The sequence below is a fragment of the Lasiosphaeria miniovina genome, assembly GCF_030549165.1.
Source record: "Lasiosphaeria miniovina strain SMH2392-1A chromosome Unknown B0T26scaffold_1, whole genome shotgun sequence".
In the NCBI taxonomy this organism is placed as follows: domain Eukaryota; kingdom Fungi; phylum Ascomycota; class Sordariomycetes; order Sordariales; family Lasiosphaeriaceae; genus Lasiosphaeria; species Lasiosphaeria miniovina.
This window is the reverse complement of record NW_026848220.1, coordinates 1996636-2014482: the sequence shown is the minus strand read 5'-3', so window position 1 is coordinate 2014482 and position 17847 is coordinate 1996636. Positions and strand designations below refer to the sequence as shown.

Sequence of the window (17847 nt, the reverse complement as noted above, 5' to 3'; positions counted from 1 at the left end):
CTAATGCCGCATGTGTTGTCGTCAATGGATCTGCTTCACGCGCGCCCGTCGGCAAATATGCCTGCCCAGGGCAGCATTGTCTCTTTTCTCGCTCGGGAGATGAATGGAAGGCAGGCAGTGCCCAGACGAGATATGGTGCTTCCCAGATCATGTTTGAAGCTGGCTCTTACTTTTCATACGATGCTAGAACCTAAAGCCCCTGCTTAAGCTCGCACAACGGCACGGCATGGAAGGAAGCTGGTGGGGGCGTGCCAGGTACCTTGCCTTGGGAAGTTGCGAATGCGGCAGTGGCAATCTGCTCTTTGCTTTTTGGGGCTCATCGAACGCAAACCAGAACCTTGACAGCAACACTTTGCCAGCACTTTGACATTCGTTCATCTGTATAACTTTGTCCCTGGATGGTGTTATCATCGCTACCTACCGCTACCTCGGTCACCGCCCACCATACGGATTCTGTCACAAGCCTCGAAAATCTATTGGGAGCAGCCTTCTTGCAAGAAACCTCGGCTAAATCTCGGCAGGCCGGAAAGACCGAAAAGCGTTGAAAGGCCTCTTGGCCCTCTAGGACCCCCATCCAGGTCATCATGGAGAATGATGATCCGGCACTTCAAGACCTTGCTAAATACCCTCCTCCGGCCCAACTTGTCACGTCCTCACATTGGAAGTCAGCAAAAGATTCACCTTACTGGACCACCCAGATTATCCGCAATTTTCATTCGACTAACATGGCAGCAAACGAGTTGGCAAATGAGACAAGATTCAAGGGAGAGGTGTGGATGGAAGTCCTTGGAGACAAGGTCAAGTCTTTGAATGACGAGATGGCCAGGTCCAGAGACGAGCTCGCATCTTTGAATGAAGAGATGGAAGCCTCCATAGAGGAGGTTAAAGACTTGACTGGGCAAAAAGACAAGATCAAGTTTTTGATGATCAAGTCCAGAGACAAGATCAAGTCTTTAAATGAATCGACGGCTATCGAGGAGAAGAAACAAGGCGAGTTGTCTCAACGCGCGGCTAATACTCGGGAGTTGATCAATACGTTGGAGACAAAGATTGCTCCGATCCAGCAGTCGGACGACGAGCACAAGAAACATGCGGCCATGCGTCTGGACCTGATTCGCAAGATGAAGCAGAAGAACAATGAGATCGTGCAACTGGCTTTTGAGTTAGAGAAAACGGGCCTCGATCCGAAGGACAAGAGCGCAGAATCGATGGATACCAGTATCGACTCCGACCTGAAGGACAAGAATGCCGCGTCGAATGAAACAAAGGCCGAGCCGGGTGACGAGACCACGCAGCCAACTCAAGAGAAGGAGGTCGAGCCTGGTGACGATAACGCCCAGCCAATTCAAGAGAAGCCGGAGCCGGAGGATGGGAACGCCTCTAAGAAAGAGAAGGGGGCCGAGCCGAGCGACGAGAACGGGAACACCTCTGAGAAAGAGAAGCAGGTTGAGCCGGGTGACGAGAACGCCCAGTCGATTCAAGAGAAGCTGGAGCCGGAGGACGGGAATGCCTCTGAGAAAGAGAATAAAGCCAAGACGGGCGACGAGAACGCCCAAGCAATACAAGAGAAGCCAAAGCCAACGAACAGAAAGATCAAGCCAGAAAAACAGACCAAGCCAAGAAAACAGACCAAGCCAGAAAACAAAAGACCAAGCCAGACAACAAAAATACGCAACCATCACAAGAAAAAGATGGACCAGATAACCGGAGTACGTCGTCAAGAGAAAGAGGCCGAACCGGGTGAAAAGAACGCCCAGTCAACTCAAGAGACGCCCGAGCCGGAGAAGAATACTGGGTCAAGAGAGAAAGAGGCCGAGCCAGAGGAAAAGGATGCCGGGCCAAAAGAGGAAGAGGCCGAGCTCAATTACATTCTAGATGATGAGTGCGTCACGCTGAATGAGGGCGGCGCCTCCGAGCAGAATGACCAGACAACGCACGTTGGGGACAGGGTAGAGCCTCAGATCACCGTCTTTCAGTTCGGCCGCGACGATGAGCATGACAAGATGACACATTATAGGTTATTAGATAACGACGATTTTATGGATGCGACCCGCGAGGACAAGGAAGCCCGAATGCTTTGTGTTTCGTGCATGAATACTGCCGGATTCCAGTGCAAACACTGCCACTCCGCGCATTATTGCTCGGAGGTGTGTCTAAACGCGGACTGGGAGCTACACAAGAATATGTGCCAGCAATTCAGCAGTCACAATTTGCCGCGCGACCCGTATTTTGCGTCTGTTTCATCGTACTTCGCGGCGCAAATTCTGCGCGTCACTAAGAGCGAGCCCGAGCTGTTCTGGGCCAGGGTGGACTGGTCGACGCCAGGGTGTCGGTTAACGTTCAACCACTGTGATCTGGATTCCTACCTGAAGCGGTCGCCAGGGAGAGTGCAGTCCTCGTACACCGTCTTTGTGAACACAAGTCCCGCATTCAACGACGTGAAAATTGGCCACGCACTCGTCATCATCTTTTTTGACAAAGAGGGTTTCGACATAGAGCCACAGGATTTCAAGTTTCTCAACCAGGGCGTTAACGGATACGCTAAGCCTGGCCACCATCGGTATGTACACACATAACCTCCCACCCCAAATACCTACTTGCTTGGACCAAGAAGCTAACATGAAGGGAAAAAAAAGGCAATGGTTGGGACCCGTGATTGCGTTTGCCGCGGAGCTCGACGGAAAAGGTGCCATCTTTCCACTCGACTTCTCAGCGCGTGACGCACGGCACGTCGCAGACTACTTCAACAACGCTAATATTAACAAATATTGTATCAACGCGTGCGTACCAAATCCCAGCCGATTTCGCCTCTGCAATATGCTTCCAGGCATAAAGATTTCGGATGTCGAGGAAATATCGTGCAAGCGATTAGGCGTGACCGAAAGCATGGAAGAGGTCATGATACCATTCAATGTCCAAGAGGGATTCACAACCCTCGCGATTGCCGCGGCGTTCCTAGTAGGGTTGAAATGGAATTTACGGCTGGTCAGCCCGAATAGTAAGCTATTCTGGACTAGGGCCTCGCGCAAATGGCACAACGACGATATGTTTTGGCTTTGGCAGACGTGTCGGCTGAGGCCGAGCGCAGAAAACGTCACTAGCGAGGAGACCAGAGTCGTGGAATGGTCAAAAGACAAGGAAAAGAAGCTCATCTTCAACAATAACGAGGCCATTGGCAGCGTAATCGTCTCGCATGACTCGGGCGCGAAGCTGCACCCACACTACATCTTAGCCCTCAACCAGTATCTGAGCCACAAGTTGGCGACGAACAGTATGCCGACACCGAGCGGGTTCAAGCTGTATTGGAAAAATTGGAGAAAGAAGTATCAGTATGCCTCAGCGGATGAGAAACATCCCTTGCCAGCTGACCTTCCTTCGCCGTACGAAATCCCGTTCCCCGACACCCAACTAGCGACTGAGCTGGCGAAAGTTATTTCACAAAACACCGCGCTAGTGTGGGATACTATTGTGAGTCGAGCGGGGTCATACGAGCCAACGTAGCTTCACTGCTTTTCTCTCAGTCACATTGTGACAGCGTGTATTTCGTCCCACAACAGCGATTCTTGACAGCTCTATAACGGAAGTAGGGTAGCGAAGAAGTAATAAAAAATTGTCAAAACCGCCTGTTTGTCCACCCCTGTGGTACAATCAAATCCCTGGATGTTTGTCAGAGGGGGGCTTTCCAAGATCTGAGAAGCCTAAAGGATTCTCGCCGAGGGAGGTAAAAGGCTATCAGGATCCCTATTTTAGTATCTTAGATGCCTATATCTTTTTCCAAAAGCACTTAGGTAGAAAGTCCCCCGCTAATAAAGATTCAGGGATTTGGCTCGGGATTTGAAAGGCCTTGATAACTTAAGGCTCGCCTTGACAGGTTTTCCGCTAAGGGAGGAAGTCGTTATTAGGATCATTATTTTATATCTAGAGGTCTGTCGCTTCTCTAAAAAAAATCACCTAGATAAAACATCCTTCAGAGCCCGGAGTACACTCTGAACCCTGGGTATTTATTAGGTATTTATTACCGTGGTACTTGGGATGAAGAAGATAATAATAAATAAACCGGCTAGATGTCGTCTATGTAGGCTGCTGCAAACTCCTTGAATGTTTCGAGACGATGGTCCATGAATCTTTACGCGTAAAAAGGGAGGGGGGAGGTGAATTCCTGAATCCCATGAGCGCCACGTTTGACCTTTCGAGGCCTCTTAGTGTCAATAAATCATCCGATGAAGCTGTATACTGGTAGCCGATAGAAAGACGACGTGGCGTCGAATACGGTAATATGTTTCTTGTTTCTGAGCTTCAAGATCATCAGGCTTGGTTTGGTAGTGGGTATGCGTCTGGTATAGCTAGGTAGTAAAGGTCTTTAATAGGTATTTCTAGAGAATGGACAAGCCTCTAGGATTTTAAAACAGGTATTCGAATAGCTATTACCTCCCTCAGCGAAAAAAAAACCTTTAAGGCGGGTCGTAAGATACTGAGGCCCTTCACGGAGCAGATCTTGGAACGCCTCCCGCTAACAAATATTCAGGGATTAGACTGTATGTGCATGCAACACTGGGACCTCACGCGGGTTTACCGGATTAAACTGGCCAAGAAAGGTCTTCCCTTTACTCAGGAGCTCATAAGGACGAGATGGGATTCCATTATTTTTGGCCTTGACGCGATTGCCAAGTATCCAGACCATTTATGTGGCCGCCACTGTGAACTGAACAGAACGGCACTGTTGTGCCTGCAAGGCTCTCTTGGAGCATTATTTGGATGCTCGGGAGAGGGAGAGGGAGAAGAACACTCGGACGGAAAAGACGAACAAGAAGAGAGCCAAAGACACAACAATCAGTCAGTCTCCGCGCGTGCTCGAGAAAAACTGGCAAAGGTTTGTCTTGGGTACCTACCTTACCTTACGTTGTCCGGTCGTGCATAATGCGTTTGGATGCGGACGGGAGCTGGAGTTGGCGACTTCGCAGCAGAGATGGTTATTACGGAGTAGTTGGGTACCTCAGTCATGGAATCTACGGAAAAGGGGAATAGGGGCGATGGGATCACTCTGCCGAAACAACCTGCCAACAATAACTTTTGTCAATTTTTTCTCCTCCTATTATTATCATTTCAGCCCTTGAAAAAATATCGGAAGAAGCGGTGAGAAGAGTGCAGTGCATGCAAAAACAGCGGAACCGGGGGCGTTGTAGTTGCGGACGAGGTGGAGGTGGAAGCGAACAGAATGTCTGTCTTGTTTGGGTTTGCATGGACCTTGCCCGGTTGTCGTAGAAGAAAGGAAGAGCCGCGATTGGGTGCGCTGTTATCCGTCGGCAAGTCGTCTTACGGCAGTCGGCGGCTGTCGGACGGACGGGGGCCGCCTAAACAGTTCCCCCTCCCCCTGAAATTGCGTGCTCGGGGCGATTCCAAATCCTCGCCGTATAAGTGTCGGAGCATTGGGGCATCCCAAAACACTCGCTCTGACGAGTGCGCTCACAAAGCCAGTCCACCGGGCCCGAAACCACGGCAGATACCCTTTTTCTTTTCGTCGAGGGAGCGAAAACAACGGACCTCGTCTCTTTTGCTCTTCCCGGCTCTGGAGCCTGAGTCTGGCCTGCGCGGTCCCCCGACTGCCGCGAAAGTGGGCCTCCAACATGGCCCGCTTTTACCGTCCATGGGCCGGCCGCCCTCCGGCTTTCTTGGGGCTATCTAAACCAACCGATGGTGGTGATGTCACACAGCAGTCACAAGCGTACAGCTGAGGAGACAAAGAGATAGAGACCTGGCTGGCTAGGCACAGCCGAAGGAAGCGCAACCGCTGGGGAGAGGGGCCCTTATCCGAGCACAGGGTACGATTAGATTCAACATTGCCAGGCTTGCGGGATCGGTGTTTGTTTTGTGCCACCTACTTGAGGGAAGATGCCACTTTCAACAAGCTGAAAACCCCCCTGGCCGTGGTACCTCATCCGCCTTTTTTTTTGTCACCGCACGTTTCGGGAGCGAGATCACTGTTCTCGACAACCCTCGACAACGTGGTGTGGTGTCCCTCGCGCACGGGACTTGCGCACGCAGAAACCAAGCTTGGATGTAACGCGCGCTCGGTTGGCTGGCTCTTGTTGGCTGCCGAGGAAAAAATACCCGATTTCAAACATTGGGACCCGGAGAATGTCGGTTGTACGGGGCCTTTGACTTTCTGTTGGTCTCTCGTCAACTGACTCCGCTATAGCGGAAGACGGCCGGGTGTCGGCGTGGACTCCGTTGCAAAGCCCACTGGCAACCGCCAAGGTTGCCCCCAGCCGAGAAAAATCCAATAACACGATAAGGGGGACCGGTAGTTGTTGGACTGTTCTGTTTGATTCGATGACTCGAACTAGTGAATGATATCATGGCCTTTAAATACTACGAAGATCCTCGAGAAGCGTTTGTCCTTCTCCCGTTAGAAACCCCAGAGCTCCACATCTTCTTATATCGTCCACCGCTACCAAGAACTCGAAGCAAAGCCAATCCTCGGATTGTTAGCATTGGAACCAATACCTCCCCCCATCAACACCCTGTCTTGCACAAAAGCCTGTGCTTCCTCAACCAAGATGCTGCATCAAGAACAGGGCACGGCCAGGAGCCCCGATGAGCAAAGCCTTGGAGAGAAAAGCTTCCCGTCGGTCAATGGACTCCTCTCTTCATCTTCCTCAGCTAGAAGCTCGAGTGATGGAAGTCTCGAGGGCAAGCACGGCCCTTCGGTCACGGAACTTCCCTCCCGTGCCCCAACGGCCTGGGAATATCTCAACGCCACCGTCAAGCCTTCAGCCCTCGCCGAAGTCGAATTGCTACTGCTCACGTTCTGCATTGGGTTACAAGGTCAGCGACATCCCACACATGCAACCTACTTGCTTCGAGACCTCCTTGCTAACAGTCGTGGCCCCAAGAAAAGATGCTGTATCCTTCCCCGACTTCCACTGCTTCGCGTCCAACCAGACGGGCAACACCATCTTCCTCACGCTGGCCATTGTCCTCCCCAAGCTCAACGGCGAGATGTTCGTGACGGCCAACATTGGCGTCGCGCTGGGCCTGTTCCTCGCAGCAGCGTACCTCACGGGCCAGCTGGGCCACGTGGTCGGCCCGCGGCGGCGGCTCTGGCTGATCTTCTGCAACCTAGTGCAGACGTGCTTGGTGTTTGGGGCCGCGGCGCTGCAGTACATGCGGGGGATCGAGCTCGAGGGGACGCGGACGATACTCGCCATCGGGCTGCTCGCGTTCGCGGCGGGCAGCCAGGTGGTGCAGTCGCGCTCGCTGGGCATGACCGAGATCAGCACGGCCATGGCCACGGCGGCGTGGGTCGACCTGGTCATCGACCCCAACCTGCTGTCGGGCGGCAACAGGCCGCGCACCCGCCGCGTCGCCTTCCTCGCCACCCTCGTCGTCGGCTCTCTCGCCGGCGCCCTCATCTACAGGACCGTCGGCTCGGCCGCCGCGCTCGCCGTCTCTGGTGCCGGCAAGCTGTTGGTGACTCTGATGTTCCTATTCAACACCACCGAGCAGGAGCGGCTTGAAACCAGCAAGGACTCAGCGTGAGGAGCACCGCGTGTGTGTTCGTATCTGCGACGAGAAGCTGTTTAGAGACGATGACGACGACGAGACGATGATCTATGATAATGAGAGGCGCGGCGTTTTTGAGATGGGTTTCAATGCGGAAGGCTGGGAATAGATTCATAGAATCTTGGGGTATTAGAAACAGATACATGACCTAAGGTACGACCTAATAGAAATGGGAAATAATAGAGCGAATGGTCTTGGATACTCCTTCCTATTGCCGTAATTGAACAACTTTGAGCTAGTTGGTAGCCCGGTGACATAGCTTATTTGTGCCTTCCAATTCAGGCAATGCAGGGCAGCCGCCTGCTGGAGTCTCAGAGAATATTAGTAGACGAGCAAACGCCGCGCCCTGCTTCGGCTTGCAAACATTCAGCGTATTTTCGTGACTAGCTCGAAAAGAGGCGCCCTGGCTCGCCTGGTCCCAAGTATAGAGGGAGTTTTTCACTTCTCCAATCTCGAAGCCCACAACAGGTGAATAATACAAAATACAATACATGAGGATACTAGATAATCACCCGTAAGGACCAAGTCCGGCGCTATTTTCCAAAAAAATTATTATTTAGAATCCGGATCTTAAGACCTGGGCTTCTGCCCTCGGTATATGTCCTGGTTTCGAGGTACAATGCTGAATTAGCTCGATCGTAACAGGGAGCCGACCGAGAACGCTTTGACCACCCAACAGCACCTGACGCCGCGTCCTCTCCAGGCGTCTACGCGTCCGAACCTCTTCATTCTCCCTCGCTGCACGAAACACGCCTTGGATGTTCTTCACCAGCAATCCTCCCCTCTACCCCTCAATTAGACGATTTCGACGCGAATGAACCGGCATAGATGCGGGAACCTTGGTTCCGAATACCTCCCTTCATGACTCGCCAAAACCTCCGCGAGCATCTTCCATGGCTACTGCGCAATCCTTCCCTCTCAGCGCCCGTCGGCCCTTCGCTGCCGCCCGCCGTCGACTCTGAGCAACAACCTCGAGGGCCCACTCCCACTCCCACTCCCACTCCCTCACTTTCTGCTTCTACTGCTGCCACCACCACCACCACCACCACCACCACCACCACCACCACAGCCATAACTAGAGCTACAGCTACTGCTGCCCCTGTTACATCTGCTCCTGTGAATGCCGCTACGTCCTCTGTCAATAATACTTCGACCGCTCGGCTTTCCTCCCGCCACACCACGGCGAGCCAGACTGCCCACGCGGGAGCGCTCGTCCAGCTAGCAGCAGCAGCAGCACCACCACCACCACCACCAGCGCGTCAGCAATTGGCGGAACCGATATCCGCCTCTACCAATGACGCTAGAGCACCATTGCAGCACAGACGGGAGGTAGTGGCGGCGGACGGGGCCATGGCGAGGCTCTCAACAAGCGCGAGCTCAAACCGGCCGTCACTGGTCACAACGAAACAGCAGCTGCTGCTGACGCCAGCATCTACCACGGGAATTGGGCCGCTACAACGGGCATACTCGGCTTCTCTCGCTCACGAGTCGCCCTCTACTGCTACCCGTTTTGCAAAGAAATCTCCGGCCCCTTCATTCCGCTCACGAGAAACTCCATCTGATAACATCGACATCGACGGTCCCTTTTCGGACGCCATCGACCTAACCGAGGCCGACAACAACGAGGCTTCGAGCTCAGTTCTGGCCTTCGGGGACGACGTGACTGTTTGGCGCGACGACTATGCTGAGCGACCGGAACCCCTCCCGCCAAAGCGGGGCAAGAAGAGGAAAAGCGAGGAGATCGCAAATACTCCATCTATCTCTGACGACGGCGACGAAGATTTCCCGGATATTTGCGACTTGATCGAATCTGAACCACAATCATCCACCGGACCGTCATTTTCTTCCCAGAACAGTAGAGCTCAGACTGCCCCGCCGCGAAAGGCTGCAGTACCTGGCTCTGCCCTTAAAGAGCGCACTGAAGCCTGCACATCCAGCCGACTATTGGCCACCAAACGTCTAGGCAGTGTCCCGCCCATCGCTGTGCCAGCGACAGGCGCATCTTGTCATAGATCTGCCCGATCGCCGTCCCGCCAAAGTCCAGGTTCTGATTTTTCAGCGTCTACACGTAAGCGAAAGTCGCTGTCATCACCCAGTCGGCTTGGTAATGCTTTTCAAGCCCAATCGAATAACTTGGATGAGCCAATCAAGACGAAAAAAAAGCCTAGACGAAGTGAAATTGTCGCGGATTCCGAGGACGAGAATAGGTTTATCACGCCGCTGACGCACAGATCTACGGCACGCTCTCGAATGAATCCTGATGAAGACGAGATGTATGAAGCTGCCCTTATGGAAGCAGAGCTTGATGATCCGCGTCTTGTGATCGATACACCTTCAATGTCACAGCCTGCTGCGACCCTATCGACCACCATCCGGGGAGCGAGCCAGCATTCTCTGCCAGATGACAAAGGCGAGGAGCAAGCTGCGGCCCTGACACCGAAATCCCAACTGCCTTCGGGGGGCAGAGCTTCTCACGAACTTCAGAACCCCTCCAGCTCCGACGCCGAGCGAAAAAAGAACGTATTAGGCTTATTCTTGTCCAAACCGTCGGTAGTGGAAGCAAAGCTACTGCATATCAGCGACCAAGTTAAGAGGAACCAGGAAGAGTTCGTGGCATGTCTTCGCGATAATGTTTCGAAAGAGGAACGAGAGCGGGTGCGAAGTGAGCGTAATCCACTTCTACAGAAGCAAAAGGCCTTGAAAGATGTCTTATCGGAGCAGCATACTCTCAAGGACCTGACAAAGGAGCGGGAGACGCTACTTGCCGACCTCGGTCGGGCATATGCAGAAGGTCTCGACACGGAGGAAGACGAAGTGCGACTTGAGAACCTGTCCAGCGAAGTTCAAGCCAAAGAGAAGCAATTGATAAGCAAGCTCATTGCTGGCGGGGTTGAGGATCTCGATTTTCTCAAGGACCCCAATGACCACATGGTGGTCCCCGACTCTCCAGAGCCTGTTGTTATGGCAACTCAACCCTCACGCAAGTCTGGACCCCCAAGTTTGTCAACTCGAGAAAGCACCCTTATCCCCGGATACAACTCCCAGGTTATTCTGCAGACGCAGGCGCCGCATGCGGACTGCCACTCATCACGCAAATCCGAGCGGATAGACACAATGCAACCGCCTTCCGCACCTTTCGTGCGGGACAACTGGTCTACAGCTTGGAAGCCCCAGAGCTATGGTAGCTCACGACATGTGCCTAATAATTCCTTCGCGAATTCTGGAGGGGAAGTTCTCTTCGATGACGACGAGATGTTTTCGGAGCTAGACAATCCTGCGATGCCGCCGCTGCGACGAAAGAGTCTAGTCAAGGTGGCAAGGATGGCTGTTCCTGACTACTTTGGCGATGACAATGACGACGCCGATATGCTCGCCGCTGCGGAGAACTTCGAGAGACAGCGATCAACTTCTGTTTCTGCGACTGATAAACGTCGAGCACGGTCGGTATTATCTGAGGCATCGGGGAATTCCGGCCGCGCAATTAAACCTAGACCGGCGGCAAAGAGAGTCACATCTTCGCAGCGGAAAGCTTCCATACCGCCCGAGCTCATGAAATTTGCATGGTCTGCAGATGTTCGCCGTGCTCTAAAGGACCGCTTCAGGATGTCAGGCTTCCGAACAAACCAGCTCGAGGCCATCAACGCAACGCTTGAAGGCAAAGATGCCTTCGTTCTCATGCCCACAGGAGGCGGGAAGTCCCTCTGCTATCAACTTCCAGCCGTGATTACCAGTGGCAAAACTCACGGCGTCAGCATAGTCATATCGCCTCTTCTGAGTCTCATGCACGACCAAGTTAATCATCTAGAGGCCCTCAATGTCATGGCCAAGGAATTTAACGGAGAGATCGGTGCAGAAAAACGTCGGCATATTCTCGATACTTTCGCCTCAAAGGATGATCCCGAAATGGTTATCCAGCTCCTCTACGTAACGCCCGAAATGATGAACAAGAGTCAGCCTTTCATTGACGCGCTAAAGATGCTATATCAGAAGAAAAAGCTGGCTCGTATCATCATCGACGAAGCTCACTGCCTGAGCCAATGGGGTCACGATTTCCGCCCGGATTACAAGGCCCTGGGCAAAGTCCGTCGTCAGTTTCCAGGCGTCCCGGTGATGGCCCTGACAGCAACAGCCACCAAGAGCGTCATTCTCGACGTCAAGCATAATCTCGGCATGAATGACTGCCAGGTCTTCTCGCAGAGCTTCAACCGGCCCAACATATTCTACGAAGTCAGGTTGAAGGAGACGAATATCATAGATCGTATTGGTGAGATGATCAACGATAAGTATGACGGGCAGACGGGCATTGTATATACTCTCTCACGTCGGTCGGCCGAATCTATCGCGGACAAACTCAGAGAGAAGCATGGCATCAAGGCACACCACTACCACGCATCAATCCCCTCAAGCCAGAAATCTCAGGTCCAGAAAGACTGGCAGTCAGGCAAAATTAAAGTAGTGGTTGCCACTATTGCCTTTGGAATGGGCATCGACAAGCCGGACGTGCGCTTCGTTATCCATTCACACATGCCTAAGAGTCTCGAGGGCTACTACCAGGAAACTGGACGGGCAGGCCGAGACGGGAAAAATTCCGACTGCTACCTCTTTTTCACCTACGGAGACATTCAGAACCTTCGGAGAATGATCGACAAAGGTGAAGGGTATCAGGCGCAGAAGGAAAGGCAATTCGACATGCTCAACCGTGTTGTAGCGTTCTGCGAGAATCAACATGCATGCCGGCGAGTCGAGATATTGCAGTACTTTGGCGAATCATTCAACCCTGCCAATTGCAACGGCGCCTGCGACAACTGTCGGAGCGGCAGAATTAATATATCTGCCGAGTTACAGGACTACACCGAAATCGCCGTGGCGGCATTGAAGATAGTCCGGTCCAAGGGGCCCCTAACGCTGGGTAAACTGGTCGAGATCATGACGGGAAAGCGCGTCAAAGAGAATAACTCAATCGAACATTTTGGGATTGCCAAAAAGATGAAGTCTCACGAAGTACAGCGGATCATCCTGACGCTCGTCTCTCTAGGGGCTTTGGGTGAAGAAAACAGAGTGAATTCGAGGGTCAACATCTCTAATACCTATTATAACGTGAGTAGAACCTGGTGAGGCTTTTCTTTTTGCGGCACTGTTACTGATATATGCGCAGATTGGCCCCAAGGCGTGGGACTACCTTAGAGGCAAGCAGAAGTTCAAGATCGCAGTACCAAATAGTGACGGATCGAGCTGGCTTAGGGTGCGGGCTCGGGCGGATCTTTTGGGCAGCTCAGAACCTTCGGGCTTTGCTGGGCTCGCACGATCGCAGAGGCCGCCTCCGTCCACAAACGTCTCGTCGCCCCTTCCTGCTGCCTCCAAGAAACGCAAAATCAAACCCAGCGTACCGGCTGTCTCGGCAATTGACGAGCATGAAAGCGACATGGAGACCAGAGGCAATGGGCCGAATATCAACGGGTTTGAGAAGGACGAGTTTTCAGACATTGACGAGGATGCCTTCGAGCCGGTGCCTGCCCATCGCCGCCTTGGCGCTCAGCGACAACCGACGCTGGATGAGCTTGGACCTCCCATATCTCGAGATTCGCGCCTTGAAGGGGCCAGCCTTGATGAGATCCACAAGGAATGCATTCGGTCTTTCGTGGAACACGCCACAGAATTGGAGGAAGACCTTCGCAATAAAAACAACATCCGCAGGGCCATCTTTACAGAGCAGCAATACCGCGAAATGGCGATTCGCTGGACGACAACAGTTGGGAAAATGTACACCATCCGCGGCATGGATAGAGCAAAGGTCGATAGGTTCGGCGCCAAGTTTGCCAGCCTGGTGAAACAATTTCATACCCAATATCTAGCGATGATGGCGAACAACACAAATGCACCCACCGTAACACGCACCGTTTCGGGGAACCACGATGTCGTCGACCTCATCACAGACGAAGAAGATAGCTCGGGTGATGAAGACGGAGGAGAGGACCTCGAGCTCTCTAGATATTTTGGCGACACTGTTACGGCAGTAATGTCGACACCGGCGGTTGTCACTTCATATGGCCAAACAGAAGAGTCTCGCCGGTGGAACGAGGAGTTTAACTCACTTAGCACACAACCGTCTAGGGCAGCCTTCACAGTGGGCAGCACCAAAGCTTCCGGCTCCGGGTGGAAGATGTCAAATAAGCCGTCCAAGAAAGTGTACAAGCGCAAAGGGGGGGAAGGCTATACCCGGGCTCCGTCTGTGGTCGGCGTTTCGAAGCGCAAGGCATCGGGATCCAAACGGTCTTCGAGCATTGGTGGAGGTGGCCCGGCAAGGGGCAGACCAGCATCTGGAAAGGCTGGCACTAGGAGATCCTCCGCGGGCAGCAGCGGTATCTCTATGATGCCTATCTAGATGAAATGGGAAGAAAGGAGAGGATGAATGACGATTGTTAAAAGCCCGGTACTCTCTTGCTTTGCTTGCGTGTGTGATTGGCAACAACGCGAGTTTTTGTCATTCATCACGGCCTGAAGCAAGAAATTGGAGAACTCATTGATACGCCCCTCCCCCCAAAACTCAACGCGCATCGTCTGGGTGGGGGGGCAACTGTGTCCGGGGAACGGACTTTGATTTAGCGACTTGTTTAGCATAGCCCAGGCATGTAGGCGCGATGCGTGTTATATGCATGCCTATGACGGCATGAAATGGGGATTTAATTTTACTCACGGATTTTATGAACTAATTGGGAAGCCAGGTAGGTAGGTGATTGCAAATGTGGCCTGGGTGCGAGCAACCCATCCAGTAGGTACGTGAAGTACAAGCAATTCGGATGAACAACGTGCCAGGGCACTTTTATCAACCAAGTGCATACAATCCCGCGATGCGAAGACGGGGATAGAGAAGAAAAAGAGCTAATTACATCATTGAAGTGCTATGCTAAGGGTATATGCTTTAGAAACGGGAGTGTGTGATGCGGGTGTGTATCTGAAATTTCAGAGAAGAAAAAGAGTAAAAATCACCCGAATAGTCAATGATTTTTCCCTGCCCGAGGTTCGTTCGTCCTGGATCACCTTTGAATGCTTTCAACCCCCTAAAGCTGTCGGATCTGAGGCACATTGCTAAACAAAATATGTACACCCACTCGCCATTGAGTGAGGCAGAAGGGTAAAGGCGGGAGCAGAAAGACGCCCCCTATTATGGTTGTTATCGTTCGCCATCTCCCATTACTCCGAAACGAGAACAAGTTACTTTCCCCGTTGGATAAACCAAAATAATAACAAAAAAAAGAACAAAAAGGTATGTGCAGTTGGGGGTTTGAGCCCAGAATTCAATGAATATGGAACGAAAACAAAACTGGATCCTGTAGTGGTGGTAAGCAGAACCAAGATTGCCCCCTGACAAACTCCACTTTTCTGGGAGGGGACAGAGAAACACATTTTTCCTGTACTGTGACTATGCCATGGCGTTGTGTTGCTGACGTCGACATGTTTAGTGAAAGGCGGATGAGAATAAATCAGAACTGGCGGAGTGGAACAAGAAAGTATTTTGTCCGTCAAAAGTCATAATATCTTTTCAGTCATACATGCCTTCTTCCCCTTGTCATCTGCGCCTGTCGTGCGCCCCGTCAGTACTCATGAAACTAGCATAGGAAGCAAGAGCACATGGAGTGGAAGACGGGGTTTCCCAAACGCAGACGGCAGAGAGCATGTGAGGCATGGAGTGATTGTGCGCAAGTTAAATCCAGGTCGCTGGTTATTCGTCCGCGCGTTGGTTCCCCCGGATGGGCAATGGTGGCGATGGCAACGACTCCTAGCCCTGAAGCTCGCTAGCGATCTCCTCACGCACTTTGCGGCACCAGTGGAGCACGGCATCTTCGAGTTCGACCCACAGCGCCGGGTTGTTGTTATACTGGAGGCCCAACGCATCTATCTTGAGAAGCACCTCCCACCGCAGCTCGGCCGCCTTGACCCAGTAGCGCAGGTTATCAGCGGCCCGGTAGGGTTTTTGGGTGTCGGTGTGGAAGGTTGGAATTGCTCCAAACTTCCGCCGAGATTTACGGACGGCACAGTTATGTAGCTGGACCAAGCGCAGGCCATTCTGCAGCGAAGCAAGAAATGGGGTCGGCAGCGATTGCTCTGTCAGGGGCAGAGCTCGGTCGATGGGCGTCCACTTCGGGAGAGGCGACATGCTGTCAACAGGATCCGCGCTGCCCTCTAGCATGGACTGCATGAAAGCCTCCTCTCGCGCAAATTCGCGCCCTTCCCAGCCGTCAGGTCTAAGCCACGTCCAGCTTGCCCGCTCCACCGCCTCAGCCGCCTCAATCGCATCTTCGGTTGCCAGCATGGCGCGCAGTCCAGCGATCCACGCATCCATAGTGCGGAATTCGTCGCTGCGCATACCGCCAACAAAACCACGCGTGGCCATGCGCTTGAGCACGTCCATGACGGAGAGCAGCTCGCCGCGTATTTGCTTCTCTGACTTGATCGAGTCGAGGCGGTCCGGTCGGTCATGACTCGTATAGTAGATCTTGGCCGCCCGGATGGCTAGCGTCATCACGTCGAGGATGTGCACCCCTTGAATCTCGTGCCACCCGGGGCTGGTCCCCGATGACGCCTTTGGAGAGTTTGAAGGCGATGTTTGCTCCGGCGAGGGGACTTTGGTTTCCCTCGCCTCATTCAGTGCCTTGACGGCAGTTTTAAGGGCGTCGGCCAAATCCGATTTCAGTTCGCCTACTGATGGCGGTCTCGGTAACGGCTTCTCCCGGTAATTGTATGTGCTTGCCGTTGGGGGCAACATGTGCGGATCTGGCTCGTCAAAGTCGTCAGAGAAGTACTCTTCGTCCTGCTGGTCGGGGTGGTGCTCCTCAATGGGCGACTCGACGATCCCTCCGCCCCCCAGACTGACGCCCCCGAAGCCTGCGTGGGCGGCCAAGTCAGGGCTGCTCCCCATCGAGGCATAGCTCGAGTCGTGGTCGCTGCCGGACGGCTTCGCAGTCAGAAACGAGCTGGTGTCGAGGGCGGAGAGATCAAGGGTTTGCCCCTTTAGTTGGCGCTTCCGTGCCAGCTGTCCGCCTTTGCCATCGAGGAGGCCGGTCCGGGCAAAATAGTACTGCAGATGTGTGATACTGCCAAGACTCAGCACGCTCTCGCGGGAACGGGCACTTGCAGCAAAGTCGGTGCCCTGCGGCCGCATGTAGCCGCGCCGCTTGCTCGCCCCGCCACCAGACCTGCTGTTAACAGTGTCTAGACTGCTTGTAGAGACTCGAGATCGGAGCACATGGCCGCTAGAGCTCATGTCGGAAAGGCGGGAGGACTGGTAGCTCCCTGACGACTGACGCGAGAAGGCCGAGAATTCGCTGCCGAGCGAGTCCCTCATGTGAGAGGCGTCGGTGGTGGCAGACGCATGGGAGACGGACGAGGCAGTCGAAAGGCAGCGTGACATGTCGGAAGAGGCACCAAGAGCCCGCATCGGCGCCGTGTCGGGTGGAGGCGAGTCGCAGCGGACGACCAGTGGCTCATCAGGCGCAACAGCAGCCATGTTGAGGTCCGGGTGGCGGTCGCTGCCCCGAGGGCTTAGGGCTTAGGACTTGGGTAGGCTTGGCTGGCGATCTACGGGCAATGGAACAGTTGCAGATGCAGTTATGGTTGTGTTATGGGCAGAGCAGGCGGTTGATGTCTTTGCCTTTCCACGTGAATGAGGGGCAGGCAATGTTGGGATGGAGCCGCGGACTCGGTGGTGGTTCTATGCGGGTTTTAAATGTGTCTTGGGAGGGGGCGAGTTTGAAAGTAAACAAGTCAAGCTCCGCAGCAAGCAAGCATGCAGCAGTGACAACCGAACGATTGCAGATGTGGTGGAGAAGCCGAACGCCAAAGCAAAGTTTGGTTTGACAATGTGTCGTTTCGCTGAATGGTAGGTTGATCGGATCTGCTGGTGCACGGTAAAAACTGAACCCTAGTTCACGACGGCGTCATAGAGCTTGGATGTGTACGAAGTACCGTCGGGTGTTAAAGTAAGGACGGGAGTGCGGATGGAGAGGCTGCCGAGACTGCGCAGCAGCCTTCGGTCTTTCTGTTTCTGGAATGACTGGTGGAGTGCGCTCAGCTGCTGGGGGACGGGAATTACTTCGTAGGAGGGGATAGGGAATGGATGTCAATGAATGACGGATGGATTCTGCAAACAAGGCAGAAATGAGAGAAGATTGGACTTGGGTCTATTAGGTGGAAGAATTGCTGTGAGACGAATGGAGAATCGGGCTTGGCTTCCCGGGGGGGTGTCAATGAGGTGATGCTCTCTCTGGTGGAGGTGCGCTTGTCGCT

At 53.3% G+C, this 17847-nt stretch overlaps 3 protein-coding genes across 3 annotated transcripts; 2 read left to right on the top strand and 1 right to left on the bottom strand.

Annotated features, from left to right (window-relative positions):
* Nucleotides 1–6330: 6330 nt before the first annotated feature.
* Nucleotides 6331–7539, top strand: B0T26DRAFT_736419 (DUF1275 domain protein; the record flags this gene model as incomplete). The annotated part of the gene is made up of 3 exons (XM_060443323.1): nucleotides 6331–6343; nucleotides 6613–6825; nucleotides 6899–7539. The coding sequence occupies 3 exons, from the start codon at nucleotides 6331–6333 to the stop codon at nucleotides 7537–7539; spliced, it is 867 nt and encodes a 288-aa protein (XP_060302366.1).
* Nucleotides 7540–8631: 1092 nt separating this feature from the next.
* Nucleotides 8632–14270, top strand: B0T26DRAFT_684589 (uncharacterized protein). The gene is made up of 2 exons (XM_060440848.1): nucleotides 8632–12660; nucleotides 12719–14270. Exons 1-2 carry the CDS (start codon nucleotides 8914–8916, stop codon nucleotides 13943–13945), a joined length of 4974 nt encoding a protein of 1657 aa, XP_060302365.1. The 5' UTR covers nucleotides 8632–8913; the 3' UTR covers nucleotides 13946–14270.
* Nucleotides 14271–15340: 1070 nt separating this feature from the next.
* Nucleotides 15341–17068, bottom strand: B0T26DRAFT_631461 (uncharacterized protein; the record flags this gene model as incomplete). The annotated part of the gene is made up of 1 exon (XM_060436349.1): nucleotides 15341–17068. The coding sequence occupies one exon, from the start codon at nucleotides 17066–17068 to the stop codon at nucleotides 15341–15343; it is 1728 nt and encodes a 575-aa protein (XP_060302364.1).
* Nucleotides 17069–17847: the final 779 nt, after the last annotated feature.

Bases quoted from the DNA above. Each gene is read 5' to 3' on its own strand.
- B0T26DRAFT_684589 (XM_060440848.1), top strand. From the start codon at position 8,914: ATGGCGAGGCTCTCAACAAGCGCGAGCTCAAACCGGCCGTCACTGGTC. The intron at 12,661-12,718 runs GTGAGTAGAACC...ATATATGCGCAG, and splicing joins TCTCTAATACCTATTATAAC to ATTGGCCCCAAGGCGTGGGA.